Source organism: Agelaius phoeniceus, chromosome Z, assembly GCF_051311805.1.
Source record: "Agelaius phoeniceus isolate bAgePho1 chromosome Z, bAgePho1.hap1, whole genome shotgun sequence".
Taxonomy (NCBI): domain Eukaryota; kingdom Metazoa; phylum Chordata; class Aves; order Passeriformes; family Icteridae; genus Agelaius; species Agelaius phoeniceus.
In genome coordinates this window covers 10685802-10702472 of record NC_135303.1, presented here as the reverse complement: position 1 = coordinate 10702472, position 16671 = coordinate 10685802, and the positions used below count along the sequence as shown (strand labels likewise).

Sequence of the window (16671 nt, the reverse complement as noted above, 5' to 3'; positions counted from 1 at the left end):
GAGGGGCCCGGCCCCCAGCACGCCCTGGAGCCCCGCAGCGAGAGGAGCCGCCGGTGCCGCAAAGGCAGCGCAGAGGGCGCAGCTTGAGGAGGAGGAGGACGTGAGGCTCGCTCTGGGCCGCGCTGGGGCAGCTCTGCCGTCTCGGCCTTCGCCTTGAGCCCTTTGCTTCTTTTCCATGAGCCCTGATGGCCGTCCTCGGCCAAGGGTCCCCGCAGCCCTTTCCAGGGCTGGCGGAAAAGCTCCCTCAGTGACAGAATCGCAGAATCACTGCCTTGGAAGACAGCCACTTTCAAAAATGATCGAGTCCAACCCATTTCCTAACATCTCTACTAAAGCACGGCACCGAGTGCCACATCCAGTCTTCTTTTAAAGGCTTGCAGGGATGGTGAGTCCACCAGCTCCCTGCAGGGGTCTGTCCCAGGAAGAACCAAGATAACACTGGGGCCTTCTACCCCCCCGGCGCTTGGAGCTCTGCAAGTTTGTCTTTCTGCTTAGGCAAAGGCCGTGGCAAAGGACTGGGAAAAGTAGTCACAAATAGAGTAGTCTACAGAGCTCTAAATAGATGTGCAAGCAATACAGGAAAGATAGAAAAGAAAAAAAGGCAAAACCCAAATGGCATCAGCAAAGTCTTGGGCATGAACACATAGCTGCAGAGGGTCTTCTCAGCCCTATTTCTTTGTATTTCTGGGAAGCAGAGGAATCCTGCTTGAGCCTCTGGGGAGATGGGTTTGGGAGATAAAAGTTCATTGCTTTTTTTCACCGTGGGGCAGCTCCCATTCCTAACATCAGCTGAGCCTCTCTCCAGCCTGATGCCTGTTGTGCTAGTTGCAGCAAAACAATTGATGGCAGACAGAAGACACTGACACTTGCAGAGATGTGCCTTTTTCCAGTGCGAGATTGCAAAGGAGCAAAGTTTTGCCATTTGGGCACACTCCTCCAGGTTTCTTTGCTCAGGCCTTTGGTGAGCAGAGAATACATCTACATGGAAAACTTTTGACTAGACAAGATCTTTTGGGTCCATTGTCCCCCAAACTTGTGAACAGGTGGTCCTGTTGTAATGCCAAGTAACAAAGAGCAGCACAAATGACACAGAGAAGCCATGGCAAAAGAGGAAGCGGAGCGGCCCAATGAGGAAAGCATGTGGGGAGACACTGGCACATCGAGTGAGCTGCACTCCCAGAAGCTCTAGGCTGGCAGGTCCTGGTCTCACATTCTCCTTTTGGTTCATTTCAATTTCATTTATTTATTTATTGAAAAGCAGGGTGTCCCTGACCAGGGAATGATTGGCATCTGACTCCATTGATTCAGAAGGGCTGAACAATTTATTAAAAGTATTTTATATTCCATTATACTATACTATATTAAAGAATACTAAAGAATACTAAAGCAAAACCTGTGGCTGTCTTGTGACAGCCAGGACACAGCATTGACCCAACAGGCCAATTAATATGAACAACCAGAATCCAATTAGGAAGTCCCTTCAAGTAAACAATCTTCCTAACACATTCCTCATGTGCAAAACAACAAGAGCAGCAAGCAGAGTTAAAAAATGTTTCCTCTTCTTCTCTCTGTACTTCTCCAGGAAAAATCCTCTGAGAGAGAATTCTCTCTCCGTTCAGAGAATGTGAATGCCACATTTATTTAACTTTTTAAAATCATCCGAAAAAAATATATACAATTAAAAATAAGTAATCAAAATTTCAAGGTAGAATGAAAAGACAGTTATTCAAAACTACATCTAAAGATCTGAACATATGTAACATCTGCAACTATAAAGCCTAACATATAAATCCTAATCTTCCAACAGTCTTCTAGCAGGTGCCAACTTCTTCCTGTGCTTGGAGGAATGAGGGCGCTTCTGGACAGGAGGCAAGGACTTCGTGGTGGAGAGACAATGGGAAGTGTGCAGAGAAAATTTCTTGGTAAGAGTGTAGCCAGTCAGGCCTGCAAAGTGGAAACACAGAGTGTAACAGAGGCTGCAACGCAAACCTAAAGCAGCTAAAGGTACATGTTTCATGGGATACATTTCCTGGAAACTTTTCAATAGTTGAACAGGGAAACATGCCCCTGCTGGCAGACACTTGAGGCAGGCCAGGGTGATACCCTGCCCCACTTCCCCAGAGCTAGCACAGGAACAGCCCGGCCTCTGGGCTGCCCTGGGACAGCAGGGAGCCCAGAGCCCTGTGCTCTCCAGGAAAGGCTCAGCTGCACATGCAGCCTCCTGCTCCTCTCCCTGCCCCACAGCTCAGCAGCCCTGCAGCTCCACGGGGCACTGGCAGCAGCACAGCTCCTTGCAGGGGGCACATGCAGGGCACAGCTGTTCCCTGGCAATGAGCACAGCCTCTCTGGGCTGCCACAAGACCCTTCCTCCCACCAGAGAGCGGCCCAGCTCCCACCTCACCTCTTTGTGAGGCTGATCCATGCTTGGTCTTCACTTTGTCCTCAGCCTGGAGTTGCTTCAGGCCCCCCACGCCATGACTAGGAAGGGCGATGGAGAGAGCGGGGGCAGATGCACGCCCTTCCTTAGTGTTTTGTTATTTTTGGCACAGCTAAAAAGTCCCATCCGGAGGTGTCCAACTCAGCACTTGGTCAGCTTTCTGGAGAACATCAAACCTTCACCAGCCCAAAAGGCTGGAGAGGTTTTCCTGCACGTGTGGAGGCTTGCTCTCAGCACACTTAATCATCTGGGTGCCCATCACCTGGCAGAGGGCACAGGCGAGCTTGGTGACCACGGCGCAGACGTTGGCGCTTCGCACAGGCAGCGCCTTGTTCTCCAGGCAGCACCAGAGCACGGGCAGGGCGTAGCGCTGCACCACTTCAGGGCTCCTGGCATGGACCCATTGCACCAGCACTGACGGGACAGAGACACAGCTCCTTACCCACCAGCCTCAATGCAAACAAGGATCTACCTCTGGGTTTGCTTCTTGGAAGCCTCTCTGGCCAAGATCAGTGAAATAGCACACAGAGCCCCATGGCCCAGAAATGGGCATTGCAGCTGATCATGCTTGAAACAGAACCACCAACCCCTCAGGAGCAATTTCTCCAGCCAGAGCTTTGTACCTGTGGCAGACTTTGTACCTTTACTAAATCATTTCACAATCTGTTTCTGCATGAACAATGACTGAAATGTCAAACTTCCTTTTTTTTTCCATTAAGAAGTTGTCGAAACCCACACGGAAGATTTGGAAATGCACCCTAGAGAGGCAATGGAGAGATTTCTAATAAAAGGGATGATTCCATCTTTGTAACTTTGATGTCAAGGGCCAAAAGTCTCATCTGGCTCTTCCCTTTGCTCTGTGGCACGCAGCAAAGGGCAGTATTAGAACACACTTCAAAACTCCAGCCCACCAGAGATGGCTGCTGCTTGACAGCTGGATGAGAAACATCAGTGGCTAGCTGGTGTCTTTGGCAGAATGCTTTTGTGGCTTCCAGCAAAGAGCTGTTGCAAACCTCAGGGTGCCTTAGAGAATTACCCAGACCCCATTGCCCCGGCATTTGAGCATCTCCACATTTGTATGGCATTTCCCCTCTCAATGTTAATAGCATTTTTCCTTATAATGTCCACTGAAATAGGGGTAATAGAGAGAGAAGAATAATACACAGGGGACTGAAATTTAACCAAAACACAATTGCTTCCTAACATCATTGTCTCTGAAATCTGCTCTCTGCTCATTTTCTGAACTATATCAAACACAGACCAAAAATGACTACCAACAGGCTTCTTGCATGGCAAATTTGGCTGAGAGATCAAAAGCTGAAATACGCTCTGGAGTCCATTCTTATTTTCTGATCATGCAAAATGTTATGCAGTAGCCATTTATTATTCTGTGGTGGAAGAGACTTCATTTTCTCTATGCTGTTAATCCACCAGCACCTTAATGCGACAATTCAACACTGAAACATCTCCTGAAAGTACCCAAAACCAATTCTGCCAAGCAGAAAAAGGGTTATGGTACCCATTTTATATTGGGAGCTCATTTGAGTTGAAATGTCATTAAAGACATTGGTGACTACTGAACATGAGGAGCAGCTGTCTGTTCCTACTAAATCTCAGAGAGAACATCTGCTCTTTCTAAAGTAGTCCTAATTTATGCTTCATTCCTTTCTTTGAAAAAGAGATCAAAATGACGGCAAAACTAAATTCCCTATTGCTGGAGATCTACTTTATTAAATGCTCTTTAAAGGGCCTTTGACATCCTAATCACTGAACATGCCCTTTTGAGATTCCCAATGAAGACACCAAGTGTATTACACCTTGCATTTAAAGATGTTGGCATAATTAGCAGTGGATTTAGCCCCAGTTCATGCAAGGCTATCAGTTGTCTTCTCTACTGTCTATTGAGATTATCATTTTTCCATCCCTTGGCTACTGCTGACATAGCAAGCTCCTCTGAGGAATCAATTATCAGCTGCATTTGTAGCATTTTGGACAGTGCAGACACAGGAAGACACTGTTTGCACACGCTGAACTGCTCAGTCCAGTGCCAGTTGGACAGCAGAGGCAGGGAGCCCCCAGCACTCTGCTTCTGCCCCTGTGCCCCCAAAGCCTGCCTTGCACTAAATCTGTGCCTCTAAGAGCTGTGTTGAGTTTTGACCTAAGCTGTGACCCCTAGGCTCTGCACAGTTCAGCCTCAAAACTTTCCAGGAGAAAAACAAGGATTCTGTGAGAACAAAACAGATTCCCTGAAACAGGGTTTGTCACCCTTTTCCCTTAAGGATCACAGATGTCCCTGGGCTTCCAAGAGAGGAGCCAGCTGGGGTATTTTTTAGGCCCTCCTTCTCCTGCAGGTGGGTTCTGAGATGCCCCAGTGAGAGCTCAGCCCCCAGGCCGAGCTCTGCCCCCATCTCAGATGCTGCACAGCTCTGCAGCAGCCAGGGAATGCCTGCCAACTACACCTGCCTTGGCTATTGGGCAGGAGGGACGAGCTCAGCACCTCCTGATTTGGAGGAGCTACTCTGCTGTCTGTTCACAGGCATTCCCTGTAAATACTCCCCCAGAGACCTGTTGGCTTAGAAGGGGAGGCCATACCTGTGATACGCTCTGCGACATCCAGCAGGGCTTGGCCACTCAGTTTGCTCCATTGGTTGCTGAGCTCTTTCATCAGTGACACTTCATCTACAAGTGAAACACACGTTTCTGCTCACTTGTGTGAGGTCATAGCAGAAAGGAGAGTGAGGAGGAGGGAAAGAGCAGGGGCAACCCCATTTTATACAATAAAATCAACTTCTGCTGATTTTTGATTCCTTTTTGTCTTTCCTTCCAGCCTACTTGGCAGAGTTTTAAATTCCAAAAGAAAAGCTCTCCTTTCACATTTGTGAATCCAAAGTTGTCTGCTGCACCAGGAGCCATGTTAAAACATTTCACCTCAGGGACTTCAACAGTTCAGTCACATGGAAGCAGTGAAAAAGTTTTGCATCCCAGAGCAAAAGGGAAGAAGCCCATATTGGGACACAGAAAGGCACTGATTCAGGCAGTTTGTGAGTTCACAGAGCAGCTGAAGTGGAGAAAGTGGAAACTCCCCTTGAAGAGCTGCCTCTTCAACACTCCATTTTTCAGGCATTTTCAGAGCTGACATAAATCTCTGTGGCAAAGGAATTTACAGCAGCCCTTGCCTAGGCAGGTATATGCTGTTGCCATCTTGCCCCATGCAAAACAACATGTGGAACAAGGCATCATTGACAGCTGGATTTAGACCTGTTTGTTCTAAAGAAATGAACTTGGTGAATCATCAGTTCCTCTTTGGAAAAAGAAGACAAAGAAGAAAGGTGGGAAATAGGCAGCTAATGCCTCTAATGTAGAGCCTTCCAGGTGGCTGCTCTGCAGAAGCTCTGATGGGCCGGTGTCCCTTCATGCCAGCAGCAAAGCTGGCCATTTGGGAAGTCAGACAGGGCCCAAGCAAACTCCAAAACTCCTTTGCCTCTGAATTGTAGCAAAGCTGGAGTCCAGGACTTGCTCTTCAGACAAGCAGCACAGAGCCAAGGGAGCCTGGGACTGTTGGGAAATGCTGCTGCACATTCCAGCCTGTTGGGGATGGTGCATAAGGACTGCACCTGCACAGCTCCTGGTGGGTGTCAGCTGGAGCGTTCCACAGACAACAACAGCTCCCAAGGCACTCAGCGCTCTCTCGTGTGGGACAGACAGAGACACGGCTGAGGAGAGTCCATGCCAGGGCTCAGCCTTACCTAAATGAGCAACGGATTTGTCCAGTGCCTTCACAGCTGCGGCATGAACCCCAGGATCCTTTGAGTTCAGGTTCTTTGTTATCCCTTCAACCAAAGGGGTCATCACCGGCTTCAGGGCATCTTTCAGGAGTCCAATGATTTCTGCCAGCACGTCCAGCGCCTTTTCCTTCACTCTCTTGTGGGTGTCATTTATTCTCAGGACAAAATAATCAAAAATCTGTGGAGAGAACAAACAACATGAAAGCTGGATTAAAATGACCTTGTTTGAAGAGGGGATGTAGAAATGAGCACTCAGCAATATAAAAGATGAAAGTGGTCCTTTCTGTCAGGTCAGCCCTTGCTTGCACAATTTCACTGTTTTCCTGTGGGCCGCTCACTGGAATGGTTGCACAACCTGATGCTGCTGGAGAGATTTTCATCTGTTTTTAAGGGGTTTGGCTGGGGCCAGAAAAGTTCCTATGGTATTTCTCTCCATCTATAAATCATTAAATCGATTCCATTTATTACTGTAAAAGGCTACCTTTGTTTTACAAGTATGGAAGCAGATATTTACCATGCCCATTTTTCTATACAGTTGCCTCAAGTACTGAGGGCAGTTATGATTTTATCAAGACTGTGGCTGGAGGAGATCTAAGTTTTATTTTGTCTGTCTCAGAACCTGTGTCTGGTGAAGTGCAGGACTCGGATCAACTCTTCCAGAATCCAGACCATTTCTCAAACTAACAGGTGGACTTCTGAAATGGAATGTGCTCTACAGCTCTCATTAGAGCAGGTTCAGTCCCTTGACAGCCACATCATCAGGCACCGTTTTCTGGAAAAAGGGAAAAAGCAGCTGCTGGGAGGAGAAGGCAGAGATCCGTTCTTAGCTGTTTTCCTCCTTTTCCAAAGAGAAAAAAGGTCCCCCCAAGAAGGGTGAGCACCATCTTTACCAAGAGGAATAGGGATGAGGATGGAAATGAGTAGCCAGAGTTGTGCTCGTGCAAGACAAAATGGAGTGTACGGAAGTATCCTTTTAAAAATAACTGGGTTTAAACCAGCCCAGCCTGATACTTCTCTTCCCCAGGAAAACCCATCTTTGGTCTGGAGAATAATTGCCATGCTTTCAAGGGCTGGTTTTCCCTTCACTTCACCCAGCTAGCAGTAGGAGACAGCAGCAGTTACACCAGCAGAAAATTCTGCCATCATCTCTGATGAACAGCAGCAATAGGCACCTGCCAGACCTATACAACTAGACTGAAATAACTTGTCCTGAAACCTGGACCAGAATTAAATTTGTCTGGGTAAGAGGGAACCAGCCTGTCCCAAACAACCAGGGTGTAGTGCCAAGACACACTGAATTAAGTTTACTTCTCCGGGCTTGGGAAAGGAGCAAAAGGAAAAGAGCAATGAAGATGCCCTACATACTTGGACAATGTTAGTGGAGATGAGCTGGGGGCTGGTTTTGGACAGGTCTAGGAGGAGTGCCACTCCTTCCATCCGTGTCTGAAACCCCTTGGCTTCCAGGAGATGGTAAAGCTTCTGGAGTGACTCCCTTCCTTCCACAGCTGCTGGTAATGTGACCCGGGCTTTTGCACGGTGTAGGAGGTGTCCATCAGAGGTAGATTTCACCCTGGAAAACAAAACCAAATTAGGACCTGTTGCTGATAATACCTTCAGTTAATTGTGAGCCAAACATCCTGACAAGTTTTCCTAACAATGTGATTTCAAGCTAGAAAATCATGAAGCTCTGAAGAACAACGCGGACCTCGTGACAATCATTACGGGAGACAATCTGCAAGTGGCATTCTCATCACTGCTCCCTCAGGAAAACCAAGGATGAGATGCACCTGATCTATCTTCAGATGCCTTCCAAGGCACACAGGTCACATTGCTTTGTGGGGAAAGGGAGACACTACTTCCAAGTTTAAATGCCTCCTCATATGGCACGTGTGTGTCTTATAGTAAGGAAACCCGTCACTCTGGAGAAGTGTCTCTACAACCAGGCATGAGAATCTGGAAAAGTAGCTCAGATGCATCTGAACAGGTGAACAGGGGCATATCTGAAGGATCCAGAAAATCAGTAACAGAGATAGAAACAGAAGCCAGACCTCCAAGAATTACGCTCACATTTCCTTTTCTTCCCTAGAGACTAGATGCACAACTTAACAAATTCTCTGGGAATAATCCCCTTGGGTCAACCTGTCTCTTCCATGAGCACGGGCAGATGCTAGCCATGCTACTGAGGCATGTGGTCACTTTCCTGCCACCGCTGAGCAGGACAGAGCTCAAGAAATTCCCTCTCTTATCAGAAGAGCAAGTAGCTCTGCCAGTGGCATGAAGAGACAGCAAGGACCAAATTCCTGTCTTCAATGCTGATTGCAGCACAGGGGGAAATAAACCAAACATGCTGTCCATCAAGCAAACTCTATGAAGGAAAGGAATACCAAGACAAAAGTCCACATTGAGACACCTGTTGACCAGAATGGCTCAGGAATTGCCTTGCTCCTTACTACTCAAACTTGGCACTGTTTGAGGGTAAGAAAGCCATGATTCAGCCAGGCCAAACCACATGGATGGGAACTGCTTGTTTGGGGAATGGCATGTTGCTTCTAGACTGGGACTTCTCATTAAAACACCCATCTAAAAAGGGTGTTTTATTTATCATTCCACTTGGATGAAAAAAAAAACCTGGTTGAATTTACTTGTCTCAAGGCAGGCAGCAGAAACTCTGCCCTCTCCTAGCCTGCACAGCACTGCCCTTGCCACTGCACTGGATCGGCTGAGCTGCAACCAATGGGTGTCTTTTTGTCACCCAATTTTTGTGGAAAGCCCTCCAGAGAAGTTGTGTTCAACACAATGCCGAAGGAGACGTTTTTTATCCTAGAGCATTTGTAGGAAAAGGAAACAATCTCTTGCACTGGTCATCTCCAGCAGAAAGATTTTTCTGTGGAAGAGGCGTGCAGAGCTTGTCATGTGCTTTGTCACATCTGACAAAAGTGCTGAGTACCGTTTGCTAGAAGGCACTGTGGCCTGGGGCTCCTTCGAGCCATCGTTCCTCTTCTCCACCGGCTCCTTGACAGATGGGCGTTCACCCTTCTGCTTTTCCATCCCCTACAAAGACATAGAGAAACCCTATGAATCTTCAGAATATAAAATAGGAAATTCCCTCTTTAAAACACAAGTTAGAACCTGGATCAATGTAGTACCAAGGCTTAGGGAAACACTTCCTAACTTACAGAAATAAACAGACCAGAGATTCATTGGTGCCAACTCTCTGTTTTCAATAGCCCAAGGCAGGTTATGGGCGCTAGCACACCGAGCAGCCGTCTAAATTCCCAAATTCACTAGTCTTGAGCATAAATGAGAATAATGCAAACTGATAGGCAATGAGTGGTCTTAAAGGAAGCAGCAGAAAAAACTGGACTCTGGGGGTTGGCCCATTGTGTTGGAAGTTGATTTGGTTCAATGCTCACTCTCCCTGCTCCTGCACAAAGGCACACTCCCCAAGCTTCTTCCAGCTCCACAGGGCTTGACAGCAGGGCAATATTCCCAAAAGACAGACAGAAATTGTAGTAACTAGGACTGACTTGGACATCTTTTGTATATTTGGAAATTTTCTTGGCACTGTTACTTGCAGTCACTTTTGCAAAGACTCTGTTATCTTCAGACTTTGTTATCTTCTGTTCTCACTTAATTGCTTGACTGGGGGCAGAGTCAGTAGGGAGAGCGTGGTGGGGGCTTACGCTTAAATGTAAACCCATGTTCTCCTCTTTCCCTTTCCTCTTTGTGACTGATATTCAAAATCTTCAAAACCCCACTTTTCCCCTAATAATAGCAGTTCCTTTGTGGCCTGCAGATGAACAGGCTGAGGATTAACAGCTCATTCCCAGGAGCAAAGTGATTCAGCAGAAGAGGAATGAGATAAAGACAGATTTGGTATGTTTGGTCTCCTATTAGCAGTGGTAATACTTGGACAAAGGAGGCATTTCTTCTGCCAAGCACTTACTTTCTTCTTAATTCTTGTCAGGATATCTTCCAGGTCATGCGTGGAAAGAGATTGTTCCAGGAGCATTTTAAATTTTTGATGACTCAGCAACATCTTCACCATCTCCTGGCCATAATGCCTGAGGAAGGATGGAAGGAAGGATGGGAGAAAGGAAGGGAGGAAGGGAGAGAGGGAGGCAGGAAGGAAACAAAAGAACAGTGAACCAAGGAAGAGTGTTAACAGAAGGGCCTGGTACCTTCAACTCATCAGGTGCAATCCTTGCATGAGAAGGCACAACCTACTCAGCAAAGAGGGAGATTTACCTCCACTTGACACTGCACAGTGTTGTCAGCTGAACACAAGAAGCAAGAGGAGAACGTGGGGCCACAGGAAAACACCATTCACTCTGAAACTGTGGGTGTTCCCAGGGATCGAGCAAAACACATCTGCTTTGTTGACAGAGCCTATTAGCAGTGTCCTGCTGCCATTGCACAATAATTTGCCTTTCTTTAACTGGCAGAGAAGCCAGGACAAAACACCTCCTGCATCCTGTTGATTATTCTATACTATATGTATGCACAGGGTCAGCTAGTTGTTCTGGTGTTCTTGGCAACTATTAATGGGAACTTCATCATCAAAGTAAGGGGATTTTGGTGGTTTGGGTTGATTTTGCCACTAGGAAACCACAGTTTTCTTCAAGAAGAAATTTGGAGGACAGTGTGCCCCACGTAACAGCATTGTAGAAATCTGCAGAAACAGAGGTTTTGGATCCTTCAGTGATAAACATTAGCAAACACTTTGGCTTTGTGTTGTATACCTAAGGCCATAATAAACTCTTGTACTGGCTAATATGAGCTCTTTTGAACTCAGTAAAGAATACTTCAAGTCACAGGAAGTTGGCAATGCTCCTTCTTGCTGGCCAACCTCAGGTTTCACACTACAGTCATTTCCCCAGGCAACCCAGAGCAGCGGTCACAGCACCAAGCCTGACAGAGCTCAAGAAGCGTTTGGACAATGCTCTCAGGCACATGGAGTGACCCTTGGAGTGCCCTGCGCATGGCCAGGAGCTGGACTGGATGACCCCGATAAGTCCAATCCAACGCAGCATATTCCACGATTCTGTGACCCTCATCCACACAGTGAGGTCACGTATTATTTCCCTGAGTTTCCACTCTTTTGTAGTTTTACCTTTAAAGCCAAAGACAAAACAGCTTTCCTGGTTTTGGAGGTGAAAGGAAGACCATTACCTTGTGTCCTTGTGACAGTCCTGAGCCAGTGTCCCTGCCACGTGTGCCAGCCTCTCAGCCCTGGGGGTGCCTGCGAGCTTGGTGACTCCCATTTTCTCCATCAAGGACAGGAGGAGTTTGGCCGCACACTTCCGCACCTGGACGTAGCGGCTCCTGGGAAGGAGAGAACAAACCCTGGGGCACAGGGACGAGGAGCAGCAGCAGCAGCACAGGCCTTGACCAGAGCGTGCTCCCTGTCCTTGCTGGGGGAAGGAGCCTGGGCTCTCCCTGCAGCTTCAGGCACCTGCAGAAGGTTCTGTCCTCAGATAAACACAAAGTTAGCATTGTACAGAAGGACTGCCTGCGTGGAAGAGGGAGGAATTCCGTCTCCCTGCACTATCTGATATTCCATTTCTTTCCCAAAATTTACTCAAAGAAAGATTAAAGTAATAGATCACATATGAATTATTTAGAAATTAAGGAAAATTCATGCCGACCCATCAGAGGGCACCCACTACACAGAGCTGCAGCAGGATGAGGCTCTTTCCACCCATTTCTTCCCACATCTGCAGACCTCTGGGATAAAACAAATGCAGGGAAAACACGCTGCGGGGCGTGAAGTTGCGGAATATCCAGCAATACAGCCTCTTTCTTCTGTGAGGCTTGGCAACAGATACATCTGAGTGCTTTACGCTATTGCAAAGCTAAGGAAAGGGGGGCAGTCAGTTTAGCCAGGTTGTCCTGATCTAGAGATTGTCTCTTGGGAACTATCAGGCACCAACACTTAGGGCAGCATTTGCTTCAGCTGTCCCATGGCACTCAGCCTGTGAAGGGGCCTGTGAAGTGATTCATCATCTCAAGGCTAACATGAAACTTCATGTTGAATAGAAAGCAGAGCTCTAAGGCCAGCACAGTCACACAAGGCTCCTTTTGGCACGAGCTGCACCTGCTGTGCAGGCTGTGCCCCACCCAGCACATTCTCCCCCATGTGCTCCACACCCCAGCAAGGACCCTCCTTATTTTTCAGGTTAATGGCATCATGAAAATGTGGTTTTCCCCAGGGCCTCTGTGGTTAGTGCTGTGAAATATCAAAGAGCACTCACAGCTGCAATTGCAATTGTCCCTGTTCCCACAAAAGCACAAGGCTCTATCCTTAGCCTTTGCAGCACTTGCATTTCCCCACTGTTCACCATATCTAGGAAACTCTGACAGACTGGAAGAACTCCAGGAAGCAGCAGGAAACTGACTCAGAGGAGCTTTAGTTTGGCTATCAGGAAAAAGTTTTTCACCCAGAGGGTGCTTGGGCCCTGCAACAGGCTCCCCAGGGCACTGGTCACAGCACCAAGCTGACAGAGTTGAAGAAGCATTTGGACAACAATCTCAGGCACACAGGGTAACCCTTGGGCTGTTCTGTGCAAGGCCAGAAGCTGGAATTGATGATCCTGAAGGGCTGCTTCCAACTCCCCATATTGTATAGTTCTGTGATTCTGTGACCCAATGGGCTGCAGGAGGGCAGAAATAGGTGGCAAGAGGAAAGAAATGAGGTTGATGGGAGAATCGAGTACCTGAGTCCAGAGAAGATGCAGGATGCCGGACCCTTCCCTCCCAGCATTCCCATTCTTTCCCTCATCCCTCCCCTCACCCACACACTAGAAGGTGAAGAATAGCACTAAATGAAGAAGAACCTACTTGACTCCCTTGTCCATGAGAGCAGTCATTGCTCGTGCAGGAGTCACGTTCTCCACCATGATCCCCAGGCTCTGAGAGGCTGCCTTCTGAACAAACTCTGGTGAGTTCCAGACCATCTGGAGAAGGACTGGAGCAACCTTATCCACCTGGGAATCCATGTCCTTCTTCAAGATTGCAAAGAGCTCTCCCAGTGTGACGATTGCAGAGTAGGACACCTTGGACCGGAGGTTGGTCACCTGGGGAAATCGTGAGGGGAAATATAATTCTCACCTTGGATAGAAAACCACTTGCCTTCAACACAAGTCCCAGGAAATGACAACACATCCCACTGTGTCCAGAGGATCGTAAAAGTACATTAAGAGCAGGAGAGCACAAGCACAGAAAGGCACTTACTCTGGCACCTCACAGCTGCTTACTGCAGGCCTAAAAAAAATTTCACCTAAGTGTGAAATTTAACCTTTCTACAATGGGCACTACATTGATTTTAGGCTCTTTCACTAGAAAGTCAAAACAAGGGCTGCTTTCAAATCATAAAGGCACAAGTCATAAAGATAAAAGTGTCAGATGCTCCTGTTCCAGAAAGCAACACCAGCAGTTGAAGCACTCAGACAGGAAATAGAAAACACAGGCTCAGGTCTACAGAGTCATTTGCAGTGTTGAATTACAGCTTGGGCAGAGATTAGGACTCTGGCAAATAACATCATTAGTGTCTCAGTTTCTGCATTTGCACATTGCATTCAAATGGCACCTCACTGACAAGTGCCACATACCCAAGCTGCCAGTAAATACAGCTGCACGTACACACAGATCCTACAGACATTAGAAGTAGAAGGTCTAAAACCAGAAATGAAGGCAGTCCCTGAGCACACATGGAGATGAACAAGCACATATCTACTCTACAAGCCGCGTATGAAGTATGGGGAAGAATTCAAAACAATGTTCTCACCTCGCTGGTAACTGCCAAGCAAATCTCACGAAGTCGACAAAGCAGGACTGCTGCATGGGACTCAGCCAGGCGTGTGATGTTGAAGAGTCCCTTCTTCTTCAGTTCCCTGAAAGGCAAGTAACAAAAAGATTGATATTCCTCTCTACCCAAGAACTAGGCAGCACCCCCTGAAGTGACCAGGCTGGCAGCTCAGTCAAACAATGGGAGGTGCTTTTCAAGGAGCACTTAATGAAATTATGGAACACACTGCCACTGGATGTTGTGGCTGTCAAAAGCGTACACAAATCCAAGAGGCAAAGAGAGGGCTTTCAGAGTCTTCATTTGTGGCCGTTTGAGAAGACAGCCTTTCTGAAAGCTCTGGCACGTGAAGTGCCTCTCTCACTACTTCCTAGAAGCTGTGAGGCTGGGCCATGCTGCTGTTTCATGTCACCTCCCTGTACCTGTCCCTGAGACACAGTCCCAGCAGGCTGCTACTGGGACATTTTCCTTCTTTGTCAGCCCCAGCAGGCAGTTCAGCACTGAGAGTCAGCACTGCCACTCTGGAGCTGAGTTCCCACTCCACAATCTAGGCCTGTCTGTCACCCACTCCACTCCACCTCACACATTCCCCAGAAAAGCAGCAGGATGTCCCAGAAGATTAAGATTCCATCCCTGGACAAGAACTGTTGAAACTCTGGCTTTCCCACAACACTCCTCCCTAAAACAACCCCCACAACAGCAACATGTTATTTAAAAGGTGCAAACAACTCCATCTCTCAGCACTTGCTTTGTGCAGGCCCTCAGCCACAGGAAGGTATGTGAGGCATCAGGGCTGCAGCACAGGGCTGCTGACCGATCCCATGGGCACCCCTGAGTGTCATCAGGACCCCCCACACCTGCAGAAGCTCTCTGTACCTCACAGGGCACCAAAGAGAAATGGGGAAGAGAAAGCAGAAGAGAAAGGGCAAAGCAAAGGGATCTGCACAAGGAGATGCATTGTGGCCAGTTTTTCATGCTTATCCCAGTGTGAATGCAGGCCTTACCCCTGTGTGAATGAAGCATCCACCAGGGAGTGATCAAAAAGCCATCAAAAAGAAAACCATTATCATCTCATATTTGTAGGGTTATCACCTCTGGGCCACCTTCTGCCTGTGTATAATTTTGGGACACATTGGGAGTATTGACAAAACATCTCAGTATTGACAAAACAGATGAAGCAGTGAGAAGGAAATAGTTGACTTCCAAAAGTGCAAGATTCCTAGAGGATTTTATTTCTTTTTCCTTCTCTTCTGCCATGAGCGCTTCACCACTAATGACATGCTGATGGACTTGAAAGCACAACTCAGTCCATTTCTCAGAAAGAGGAACTCCCTGGAGCTGCTTCTGGGACTCACATGCAGGAGTCCCTGCCATTGCTGTCAGCAGTGGGAGCACAGAGGAATCTTACTCAGTCCCACTGGGCCAGTGGCCCAAGGCACCCAAATCTCTACACTCAAAACTGCTGCCATCCTGCTTCTTGCCTTCAGCCAGCAAATCGTCTCATGCCACAGCTTTCTCTCTTCCCTCAATATTTCCTTTGCAGCTCCATGGAGCAGCAGGCAAAGCAAGGAAACAGCACGGGCCTGCTGCAGCTGGAGCACTGCTGCAGAGCAAGGCCAAGAAAAGGCTGCTCTCCAATCTTTATGCTCTCCCTGCTCTGCAGGGGTTTCACCTGTGCCCTTTGGCCCTCGGGGCTCTCGGGGCTCCGAGGCACGAGCAAGACACGCTTCTGACCGACCTTAACGCTCAGAGGGACACAGAGGGAACGGGGCCTTTCTTACCAGTCATCGCTGCCCAGCATGGAGAGTGCCTCCTGCAAGGACTGCTGTGGGTCTGAAGAGGCTCTGTCCTTCTGCCCATGCCCACGGAGCGGCTCCTCTCGGCGCTTGGCACCAGTGGCCGTCTGCGGGGTCACTGTAAGGAGAGGGTCGGCCATGGGCGCTGCAGCCCCGGGCAAGGCACCCGCCATGGCGCGGCCTGCAGCCCCATCTCCCAGCCAGGGCTCTGTGTGACACACACTGCCGCTGGGTCAGAGGCTTCCCTGCTGCCTGGATCCTGGGGCTCCTTGCTTGCTCCCAGCCTCCCCCAGCTGGGCACAGCTCCAGGCTGAACCTGACAATTGCCCCCACAGCGCCAGCTCCCAAGTGCCACAGGTGCCACAGCCAGCGGCAGCTTCCTGAGGCTGCAGAGCTCCCGCTCCCTGCGAGACAGCGCCCACAGCAGCACTGGCCAGCCCAGGAGGGAACCCCTCAGGGGCCTCTCTTTTTTCGGTGTCCTCATTTCCCCCAACCCTGAGGACAGGGGCACTCTGCAACTCCCTGAGGAAAGACCTGCAGCTGCCTTGTGACAGCGCCAAGCCAAGCCTGAACAACCCAGCCCTGCGGGGCCCGGCTCAATGCCCACGGAGCAACGACCAGGAAACAGCCATACCTGACCCTTCACATCTGACCTCTGTTTCCATTGACTTCAAATATTCTAGACAGAGGCAGCTGAGTGCCCATACATGTTAGCCTACTATTGGGAAGGGTAACATGGAATTACCCTTCCCAGTAAAAGGGAGTCTTTCATGCATTTTGTTCTTTCCAAACATCATGAATCTTTCCTCTTTTAGAGGTCCACACTGGCTGTATTTCAAAGATGCTAAG

The 16671-nt window shown here is 48.5% G+C and overlaps 1 protein-coding gene across 1 annotated transcript; it reads right to left on the bottom strand.

Moving 5' to 3' along the window:
- Positions 1 to 1792: 1792 nt before the first annotated feature.
- LOC129133699 (TOG array regulator of axonemal microtubules protein 2-like) lies at positions 1793 to 15995 on the bottom strand. Its single transcript, XM_054653325.2, has 12 exons — positions 15808 to 15995; positions 14009 to 14114; positions 13063 to 13298; positions 11395 to 11547; positions 10169 to 10286; positions 9170 to 9273; positions 7588 to 7792; positions 6184 to 6400; positions 5030 to 5116; positions 2620 to 2851; positions 2402 to 2478; positions 1793 to 1944 (listed from the first exon to the last, which is right to left on the bottom strand). Exons 1-12 carry the CDS (start codon positions 15993 to 15995, stop codon positions 1793 to 1795), a joined length of 1875 nt encoding a protein of 624 aa, XP_054509300.2.
- Positions 15996 to 16671: the final 676 nt, after the last annotated feature.